We start from the raw sequence: 10,349 nt of genomic DNA on the forward strand, positions 1-10,349 counted from the left end.
GCGATCGCCGGCGTGTGGATCTTCATCTTCCTCGACCTCCTCAAGGCGGCGATCCCCGGCGACGAGGACTTCGACTTCGACGTCTAAACAGGCGGCCAGGCGGGCCGCCGCGCGTGTGACGCTCGTAGCGCGCGGGGTTCTAACATGTCCTCTCCCTGGATGCTGTGCCGGCGCGAGTGTGGGTGGCGCTTTCGGCGGAGTGCGAGCCGCAAGTCCCGGCGCGGCCGGCCGTTCTGGAGAGCGCGCGGCGGCGCCTGCGAGGGCTCGGTCGGACGGCGTAAGGCACGCCACGACAGACGCGCGAGCTGCGAGATCGGCCACGGCGGCACACTCTGGCGCACGTGGGTCCGTGGCCAGCGCGAGTGGTCCCGCGGAGCGCCGATCATGGGACCTCGCGAGTCCTACGTCACATCGCCTCAGCACACTCAGCCTCATCGACACTGAAATCTTGTTCGTTACCGCCCAACGCGAGGCATAGAGCAGCCCGTCGGCCGCGCGCGACCCGAGCCGCGGCGCGCCCCCGACGCGACCGCTGCCCGCCTCGATCGATCTCGCGACGTCGTGACGCTTGAAGCGCCGACAACACCAAGATGTTCAGCGGCTACAACAAGAACGAGCTGGACCAGATCCGCCTGGGAAACTGGCAGGAGGAGCTCGCGCTCAAGGAGACGACGGGCTTCAACCGGGGCCCGAAGCCCGGCGACAGCCAGTTCCGCGGGTCCTACGCCCAGCGCGTCATCGAGCACACGGAGCGCACGGAGCCCGCGGACTACAAATCGACGGCGCACGGCACGCACATCCACCCGTCCGAGTTCAAGACCTTCATCCCCCTGGCGAAGCACGGCAAGCGCGAGGCCATGCTCCAGCAGACCTTCCGCGAGGCCATCGACGAGGAGATCAAGGCCGAGGAGGCCGCCGACGAGAAGCTGCGGAACACGTTCTACCACGAGACGCTCTGCGCGGCGTCCTACACGCGGCCGCCCGTGGACGTCTACCTCGAGAACATGAAGAAGATCAAGCCCAAGAAGAGCGACTTCGAGGCCAAGGCCGCCGTCGGCGACTTCGAGGCCAAGTCCGTCTTCGACGACACCGCGACGACGATCTACGCGGACTCCGTGTCCAAGGGCGACAACCAGTTCCCCCTCACGGAGGACCGCTCCGTCTCCGGGCCCTTCGGCAAGACGACGCACTTCACCAACGACATCCACGACGCGCCCAAGGCCCACGCGGACCCGTCGCGCGACATGGACGGCGTCGAGTCCCTGGGCATGGAGCGCTCCTACTGCGCCGGCTCCTTCGACTGAGGGCGCCGCTAACATTCGGCCACATGGCTTTTGTCGTCGTTTCGAGGTCGCCCGGCCGCAGCGCATGTTTGGGTTAACATATCCCGCCGGCGGGATATGCTACGCGCGGTCCCGGGCGCCGGCGGTCGACGCGCGCGCGCCCTCGTCGACAAGGCGGACATCCTTTCGGGAGGTGGCGCGGGGCCGATGTTATGGTGCAGTCGGTGGGAGTGGAGGGCGGTCTGGGAGGTGGTCGACCGGCGCGGGTCCGCGAGGCGCGGGAGGCGCGGTCTCGGGCGACGATCGACCGGGCGCTCGCGCGGGCAAGGCGGCTCAGCCGTGGACGGACCACTTCTGGCTCGTCTTGCCGAAGAGGCAGGCCTCCATCTTGGAGCGGTATTTGAACTCCTGCGCGATGTGCTTCGGGCCGTTCCACGCGTCGTCTTTCTTCGTGAGGTACGCGCGGAACCAGGTGCCGGCGAGGTCGAGGGGCATCGTGAGGAGCGTGAGGAGGACGAACTGCGCCGTCGCGTACTTGCGGTGGAACGCGTCCCAGGCCGTGGGCGTGAGGCAGTCGTACGCGCGCATGGGCCGGCGGAGCACGTATTTGCGGAAGACGGCTTCCAGGCGGTGCGAGTTGAGGTGGTACATGAGGACGAGGAGGACCGTGACGAAGGCCGCGGGGTAGACGGCGGCGTAGCGGTAGACCTTGGACGAGAAGAGGACGGCCGCGGCGCCGAGGCGCGCGAGCGCGGGGACGTCGTCCTGGGGCACGCAGCTCGGGAAGCGGACGACGTTGCCGAGGAGGAGCCACGCGTGGACGAGCGTGAGGAAGAGGCAGAGGTCGAGGGGCACGAAGTGCGTCGTCGGCATCTCCATGAGGCGGCTCCGGTAGAGGTCGTAGTCGTCGTTGAGGCGGAACGTGAAGCCCGTCGTCTGCCCGAGCAGGATCTTGAGACCGAGGAGCGGGTCCGTGGCCGCGATCTTCAGGTAGTCCGGGTGGAGCTTGGCGTAGGACGCGATGTCGTTGGCGCTGACGAAGTAGTTCGTGAGGGCCTTGACGCGCACGGAGGACGTCCCGTACTGCGCCTCCTCCTCGGCGCGGTCCTTCTCGATCTGCGCCTTCATCTTCGCCGTGTCGCCGCCGAAGGGGGGCGCGACGGCGCCGGTCAGCAGCTTGGCGACCCAGCGCGCCTGGAGCTCGGAGAGCGACGGGATGTTCCCAAAGGCCGGGCGGATGAAGCCGACGAGGAAGAAGTTGTCGACGTCGGGGTGCACGCAGTGCTTGAGCGAGTTCCGCGGGTTCGCGACCTGCATCTTGAGGCCCTTGTCGAGGAATTCGATGTCGGGCGCGTAGCCGATGCACAACACGATGGCGTCGACGTCCTCGGCGACGCTCCCGTCCTCGAAGGTCACGCGCTTGCCCGCGCACGACGCGATCGGCGGCTTCGGGACGAGCCCGTAGCGCGCGACCGCGGAGCTCAGGCCCATGTTCTTCGTGCCGAACTGGGAGTTGATGTGGGTCCCCATGCACAGGTTGTTGGGTGCCGACGACGTCGCGGTACGAGCTCACGCCGCCCATCTGCCACGTCGCCGTCGCGAAGTGCGCCGCGCTCAGGTCGAGGTCGAAGGACGCCTCGGGCACCTGGTTCTTCGGGTCCGCGAGGTGCCAGTGGTACTTGTCGATGTGGTCCGTCTCGGGCATCTGCGGGCCCCGCGGCGTCATGTGGCCCGTGCGGCCGCGCGTCGCGACCCACGCCTTCGCCGCGACCTGGCTCACCTTGCAGGACACGTCGCTCCCGCTCTCGCCGCCGCCGACGACGATGACGCGCTTCCCCGCGAAGTCCTTGCTGCTCCGGAACTGGTGGCTGTGGAGCACGTCGCCGTCGAAGCCCTGCACGAACGACACGCTCTTGGCCTCGGGCGCGTGCGTGTGCGTCCCGCTGCAGCAGACGACCGCGCGGTACTTCTTGACGAAGGACTTGCCCTTCTTGAGGTCCGTGACCGTCACCTCCCAGGTCCCGTCGCCCAGCTTGGCGACGGCGTCGACCTTGTGCTCGTACTTGATGAGGTCGACGATGCCGAAGTGCTCCGTGAAGCGGCGCTGGTAGTCGCAGTACTCGCTCAGCGTGTAGTGGCCGCACTGGACGAGGCCGTCCTTGGGCGGGAAGCAGGCGTAGCTCGTGTAGATCTTCGACGACGTGTGGCAGGCGTCCTCGTAGTTGTCCCGCTTGTAGAGGCCGCCGGGCCCGTCCTGGATCTCGTAGCAGTCGACCTCGAGCCCGGCCTCGTGGAGCTCTTTCGTCGCGACGGTACCGGACGCGCCCGTGCCGATGACGCAGATGGGGAGGTCCATGGCGATGGCGCAGGGGGGGCGACGGCGTTAGCGGGTCGGCGGTAGACCGCGTCGGCGTCGGCGGATGTCGAGGTGCGTGGTTGTCGAGAGAAAATCTCAGGTTTTGTGGCAGTTTCCGATGCGAAGTGGCAAAAAGGCTCATGCTGTCTGCGCGACAGAGACTCGCGCGCGCAAGCGACGCCGAACTCTTTCGTATGATGGCTGACGAGGCCCAGTCGTCGATCAAGGAGCTCATCAAAACGTATCACGAGCGGCCGACGACGATTTACGTGCGCCTCCAGTGTCGATTCCACACATAGGGCCAGGGGCCCCCATAGGAATTAAGTAACTAACTATCTTGGCCGGCCGGAGTACGGCTAGGGAGCTATCCTGGGCCGCCAGTACGCCTAGGGAAGGCCGTGGTCGTCGAACCTCGGCAAAATTGGTCGCCTATATCAAATCATGTCAACATAAGCTCGTTATATGTCGAAAAAAGGCGATTTGGAGGTGTTTGGGGGGCAAAGAGATCGGGGAAACGTGGTAATTGAACTTCAACATTGCACTTCAAGTGCAAACTTTTTGATTCAACGGATCTCGGGTTATCTCACGAAAATATTTGGAATCGACACTGTGCGCCTCGTCCTTCTTTTCGTCGCAATCGCCTATAACTACCTCCTCTTCGGCAAGCAGCTCAACCCCACACGCGACCTCTACAAGGAGTCCGGCGAGAAGTTCGTGAGCCGCTGGAAGAATGTCGCGTTCGGCTTCCAGATCATTGTCGCGTTCGTCCCGCTTCTCGGAGTCGGGACCGTGGCGCCGTTCCTCGTCGCCCGGCGCGAGGCCGCGGACGAGGCGCGCAAACTCGTCTCGCCCGGCGCCGCGAGCTTTGGCTCGCGCGTCGCCCCCTACGTCGCGATTTTGTCGGTGGAGACGGCCATCGGCGTCGGCGTCGTCGGCGTCGGAATGTCCGTCGCGAACCTCGCGATGCGCCTCCGCTGCTTCTGGGCCATGCTCGGGCTGTCCCTGATGAACGTCGTCGTCCACGCGGCCTTCTTCTGCGCCGTGGCGCTCATCTTCGAGGACCTGTCGTGGCTGAGCGTGACGCACATCCTGACGGTCCTGGCCGAGGTGAAGGCGTCGGGCTACGCGATCACGCCCGCGTACATGAAAGCCCGCGGCAAGTGGTTCACCTACCTGTCGAGCCTGCGCTACGCCTACGACGCCGAGTGCCGCCTCTGCGCGGGCCAGTGGTACCCGGAGGCGATGGAGTTCCAGCGCGGCGCGGGCGAGCACTGGAACAACGCGCCCTTCGACTTCGGGATGCTCGCGCTCTTCTGGCTCTTCTGGGTCCTCTGCGCGCTCGCCCTGGCCCACCACCGCTTCGGCGCGCGGAACGACGACGAGGCCCCCGCGGGCTACGGCGCGCTCGACGACCGGACGAAGTCCCTCGCCTCGGTATTCGGACTCGGAGCCTGAGTCACTCGCCTCGCTACTCGGACCGCTCGCATTAAAACAAAACAACATGGTATTTAGCCTTCGTCGGACGACGCGCCCTCGTCGAAGTCCGCGGCGCCTTTCACCGAAACGCCGACCGCGTCGACGAGCGTCGGCGAGCCGACCGGCGACACGACCGTGCCTTCGACGACCGGCGCCGCCGCGCCGGGCCCGGCCCGCTTGAGGAGCTTGGCGCCGACGCGCGCGGCGTGCTTGTGCGCGACGCCCTCGGGCAGGTAGACGTGGGTCGCGAGGTGCTCCTCGTCCTGGAAGAGGGCCTCGGCGACCTTGCGCGGCGAGTGGCGGTCGGACTTGGCGGCGCTCTTGGGCCGCTTCGTCGGCGACAGCACGGAACGCTCCATGGGCTTGCGCGCCTTGCCCTGGGTCGTGTCCTGGACCCACTTCGCCGAGGCGATTTTCGCCTTGGCCTGGTTGACCTCGGCCTTCCAGGCCTGGGTCTCGTCGTGGGCCCAGACGACGAACGCGTCGACGGCGCCGCGCCACGCCTCGGACACGCGGCCCGTCGCGCGGTCGCCGACCTTGACCCAGAGGCGCCGCGGGTAGCCGTCGCGGTAGTCCGTCATGGGCGTCACGGCGCGGCCGAGCGTCGCCCGGGGCCCGTCGAGGTCCGCCGCGTGGGACACGACGACGTCGAGCGTGCTCGACGGCGAGATCTCGCGCTCGCGGACCTTCACGGACCCCCGGAGCTTCCAGAGCAGCTCGCCGCCGACGTCCTCGGGCACGGGCTGGGGCGGCGCCGCGGCCACGGTGCGGTGCGCGCACTTGACCTCGGCGAAGACGTACCTCGCGGTCTTCGGGAGCTTGAGGCGGACCGCGCGGACGAGCGTGACGTGCAGCACGTTCGGCGGCTGGAGCGCCAGCGCCCGGCGCCGCTCCTTGGCCTCCTCCGGCGACGCGCCCATCAGGCCCAGCTTCGCGGCCCACTGGGCCTCCTCCTCGAGGGGCAGCTCGCGCGGGTTCAGCCGCGGGTCGAAGACCCACTGTAGGCGGAGTTTCACCTTCTGGCGGACCTCCTCGCCGTCGCTGTCGCTCTCCTCCGCCGCGGCGTCGCGCTCCTTGCGGGCCTTGGCCATGCTCTGGTAGGCGCCCTTGGGCGTGTAGCGCTGCACGGACGACTTGCGCTGCGTCGGCGCCTGGGCAGCAAAAGGGTGCGAAATTCCCAACTTCAAAGGCTCCTATCTCGGTCGCTTTCCGCTCGTTTCGGCTGATTTTTGGACGAGCGATCATCTCTCGGAGCGCTCTCGAAGCGTGGGTGCTGTTTCCGAAACGCGCGCGCGCGGAACACTCACGTTGAAGCGACGTTGAATCACCCTTTTGCTGCCCTGGTCGGCGCGACGGCGACCTTGGACGGCCGGCGGAAGAAACTTTTCTGCACCTTCGTCGGCGCCGTCCGCGCCGTGGACCGGAACTCGCGGCCGTGGTAGGCCTCGCGCGCCGGGTGGGGAGACGTGGTGTGCTCCCAGGGCGGCTGCACGAGGAGCTCGCGCGACGACAGCGTCGGCTCCGCGAGCTCGCCCGACCACAAGTAGCGGTCGCTCGGCCGCTTCCGCTTCTGCTTCGTGGGCGCGCCGCCGAAGGCGCCCGTCGCCGCCGCGGCGGCGTGGAAGTGGGACCGGGACCGCGCGGACTGGGAGTGCAGGTCGGGGGATAGGGCGTCGGGCGACGTCGGAGAGACCGGCGACGGCGCGGAGCCCGGCCGCGCGGGCGGCGGCGGCTCGTCGAGGCCGAACCAGCCCTCGTGCGTCGCGCCGGCGCGCGCGTCGAGGACGTCGCCGAGCTTGACGAGGGCGACGCCCATGACCGCGTCCTTGTCGTCGTCGTCGCTGTTCGTGTCGTCGACGACTTCGACTCGTAACGCCGCGCGGCCCGCGGCGTCGAGCTTCACGGTCATGGCCTCGTCCCACTTGGGGTGGAGAACGTGCTTGAGCGTCTTGGACCGCGCGGCGTCGCCACCCGCGCGGAAGACGCACTTCGGCGCGCGCCGCTTCTGCTTGCGCCCGAGCTCGGGCTTCGGCGCCTCTCCGAAGACGTAGTCGCCCGGCGACACGCGGCAGTAGGGGTCCGCCGACGCCGCGACGTTGGGCACGAGCACGTCGGCCGCGTGGGGCCGCACGGCGGCCTCCAAAACGACGAAGTTGAGGCGGTTCGGCAGGCCCTTCAGGGTGGCCGTCGCGAAGGGGCTGCCCTTCTCGCGCTCCCACCACTTGTCCTCCTCCTCCTCCTCGGGCTGCGCCGCCGCGTCCGCCGCCTCCCGCTCGCGCCGCGCTTGCTCCGCGGCGGCCAGCGCCGCCGTGCGGCCCTTGTTGGACGGGCGGCCCGCGTCGTAGGTCCAGTGCGTCCAGACCTCGAGCGACCCGCGCTCGCCCTCGGGCGTCTTCTTCGCCGCGTTGAGCAGGCCGTCCTTCGTCGCCGCGAGCTGCAGGCTCGCGCGCCGCGCGACGCCCTCCTTGCCCGTGCGCTCGCGGCCGCCGAGCTCGAACCAGCGCCGCTCGGGCGGACCCGCGAGATCGCCGACGCGGACCTCCGCGCGGCCGAGGAAGTCGTAGTTCTTGTAGGCGCCCAGGAGGAAGCGGTCCTCGTCCTTGACCTCGAAGGTCACCACGGCATCCGCGTCGGCGGCGTCGAACTCGAAGCGCGCGTCGTCCCAGACGGGGTTCAGGTTCGATTTGACCGTCGCCGTCGTCACCGTCTCGCCGCCGAGGCTCACGGACACGAGGGGGTCGCTCTTCGGCGCGTCGAGGAGCGCCCAGTCCATGGCCTTGACCTCCTTGGCGCGCACGACGCGGACGACGAGGCAGTTGGGCCACTCGGCCTCGTCGGGTCGCAAATCGTCCTCGGGGATCGCCGCGACGAGCGACGGCTCGCGCGCCCAGTAGCAACAGACCCGAAACCGTAATTCGTCGTCGCCGATCCAGGCGTAGGTCGGCGCCTCGCCCCGGTCGCTCGCCCATGTTCCTTCCGCGTTTCCGATCTCCGTCGACGAGAGCAGCGTCTTTTCGCGGAGGGCTATCCTTAGCGGCGCGTCCTCGTCCTCGACGAAGAGCGCCACCTCCTCGTTCCACGCGAGCGCCGCCCCCAAAGTCTTCGTCTTCCGCGTGCTGTGGTCGCAGGCGACGACGGCGTAGCAGTTCGCTTTGCGCTTCCAGAGGGCGCCTGAGCCGAAATCAACCACTGTCCTGACCAAACTTCAAACCTCTCTAGAAGTCGATTCGGCTGATTTTTGGACGAATCGATCGCTCTCGTCGAGTTCTCGAAGCACAGCAGAAAGCCTCGCGTCGAAACCGTCGCTCACAGTGAAGTCGGGTTGAAGATTTGATTCCGGCCCGGGAGCGCGCCCTCGACGCGGCAGACGCGGACGCGGAGCTCGTTCCGCTTCCCCGGCGCGTCGCGGCCCGGCTGCGCGGCGGCCCAGGACGGCGGCAGCGCCGCGTTCGCGCGCCACAGGGCGGCGACGCGCACGCCGCCGTAGTCCTTGCCCTCGGGCCGCGTGCCGTCGAACTCCGCGAGCGAGAGCCACGCCTACGAAGCAGGGAGGTTTTCTGCCGTGCTTCGAGAACTCGACGAGAGCAAACGATTCGTCCAAAAATCAGCCTCGGTGACGATGTGTCATCTCGGTCAAACTCTCTCGAACATCGTCGCGGGACGCCGCGCCGCGCCTCCGCGCCGTCCGCGCGCTCCGCGGCGAACGCGTCCGCGAAGCCGAGCAGGTCCGACGACAGCACGTCCTTGTCCCGGAGCTCGAGGCAGACGGGCGCCGCGCCGTCGTCGACGCGCACCGTGAGGATCTCGTCCCAGACGGGGTCGCACCTACCAAGCGCGACGGGGGTCGGATTTCTTCACATCACATTCACGCGACAAAACACTCCCGTCGCTCGACGCTGGGTCGCACGTGTTGTAGACGACTTTGCTCTTGGCTTCCTCGCCGTCGCAGCGCAATATCGCAAAGGGGTCGCTGCTGTTCTCCGTGAGCAGGTTCCGGTCCAGGGCCCGCAGGTGCCGCGCGCGGCGGAGCGCGACGACGAGCTCGTTTTTGGTTTCGCCGGGCTCGCAGAGCGGGAGCTCCAGGAGTCGGCTCGGGTCGTGGACCCAGTGGAGCGTGAGCTGGATTTCCCCCAAGTCCTTGGAGGCGTCGCCCTTTTTGCCGAGGAGCTTGTACCAGCGCTTCGTCGGCCGGCGGTCCGCGAGGGGCGCGCAGGGGATGTCGGCGACGCCCATGAAGTCGTGCGACGACACGACGTCCTCGTCGAAGACGGTGCATTTGACGGACTCGTCGCCGCCGTCGAGCGGCAGCGCGAAGCGCTCGCCGTAGTAGGGGTCGAGGCAGCGCTTTTTCGTCGTCGACTTTTCTTTGGCGCCGCAGCACTCGAGGACGACGAAGGGGTCGCTCGAGTTCTTGCTGAGGAGGTTCACGTCCATGACCGGGAGGTTGCGGCACCGGTGCAGCGCGACGTGGAGCGCGTTCGGCCGCTCGCTCGGCACGTCGACGGCGAGGGCGACGGCGGGCGCGTCCTCGGGCTCCTCGGGGATTTCTTCCTTGTCCTTCTTGCCGCCGCCGAACCAGGACTTGCGCTTCTTTGGGGGGGCGGCATCGTCCTTCTTTTTGCTGCCGAAGAGGGTGAAGCGGCTCTTCCTCGGCGCGTCGTCCTTTGGTGGCTCATCGTCCGGTTCTTTCGCCGGCGGCGGCGGCCGCTTCGTGAACCGCCGCAGGAACGACATGCTCTCTAGATGGGCTGCCTCATAGCGCGGCGGTCTGGGCGCTTCATCTCCGGCCTGCGATCTTCTAGCCGAGGATCTTTTGTCCGTCCGGCCACATCTCAGGAGCAGCAAAAGATCGACTCGTCGAAGCTCGCGCCTCAATCTCAAGCTGTGCGCCTCGCCGCGTCCAATCCAAGACGCTGCGCGCGCTCACCCCGCATCCCCTCGCAGATCATGAAGTCTGCTATCCTCGCTCTTGCCATCTCCGGCGCCTCGGCGTACGTCGCGCCCCAGACCAAGGTCTCGGGCTCCGCGCTCGCCGCCACCAAGGACGAGGTCGTCGCGCTCGCCGAGGCGAACCCCGACTTCCTCGGCCAGGCCATCGGCTTCTGGTGCGTCTCGCCCCTCGACCCCGCCGCGGCCGCGCGCGCGCGGCTGCCGGGCCGCCGGGGCGCCGGGGCCGGCCGGCGCGGCGGCCGCCGGCCCGCGGAAGGCCGAGCTTTCCGCGGTCCGGCGGCCCG

At 68.1% G+C, this 10,349-nt stretch overlaps 3 protein-coding genes across 3 annotated transcripts in view; 1 reads left to right on the top strand and 2 right to left on the bottom strand.

The window, feature by feature from the left end:
- Window positions 1–2,477: 2,477 nt before the first annotated feature.
- AURANDRAFT_69599 (hypothetical protein) lies at window positions 2,478–3,709 on the bottom strand (the record flags this gene model as incomplete). The annotated part of the gene is made up of 1 exon (XM_009034438.1): window positions 2,478–3,709. A coding segment is annotated over one exon (1,161 nt), but the record flags the coding sequence as incomplete, so codon positions are not given.
- Window positions 3,710–4,523: 814 nt separating this feature from the next.
- AURANDRAFT_60640 (hypothetical protein) lies at window positions 4,524–9,849 on the bottom strand (the record flags this gene model as incomplete). The annotated part of the gene is made up of 6 exons (XM_009034437.1): window positions 4,524–4,701; window positions 5,164–6,266; window positions 6,509–8,309; window positions 8,426–8,652; window positions 8,778–8,940; window positions 9,023–9,849. 6 exons carry the CDS (start codon window positions 9,847–9,849, stop codon window positions 4,524–4,526), a joined length of 4,299 nt encoding a protein of 1,432 aa, XP_009032685.1.
- Window positions 9,850–10,059: 210 nt separating this feature from the next.
- LHC38 (hypothetical protein) overlaps window positions 10,060–10,349 on the top strand; it is a gene marked incomplete at both ends in the record, with an annotated part of 972 nt that continues 682 nt past the window's right edge. Inside the window, one exon of the mRNA XM_009034074.1 lies at window positions 10,060–10,220. Coding sequence (XP_009032322.1) covers window positions 10,063–10,220 — 158 coding nt within the window. The remainder of the gene's footprint in view (window positions 10,221–10,349) is intronic.

The sequence above is a fragment of the Aureococcus anophagefferens genome (assembly GCF_000186865.1).
Source record: "Aureococcus anophagefferens unplaced genomic scaffold AURANscaffold_1, whole genome shotgun sequence".
In the NCBI taxonomy this organism is placed as follows: domain Eukaryota; class Pelagophyceae; order Pelagomonadales; family Pelagomonadaceae; genus Aureococcus; species Aureococcus anophagefferens.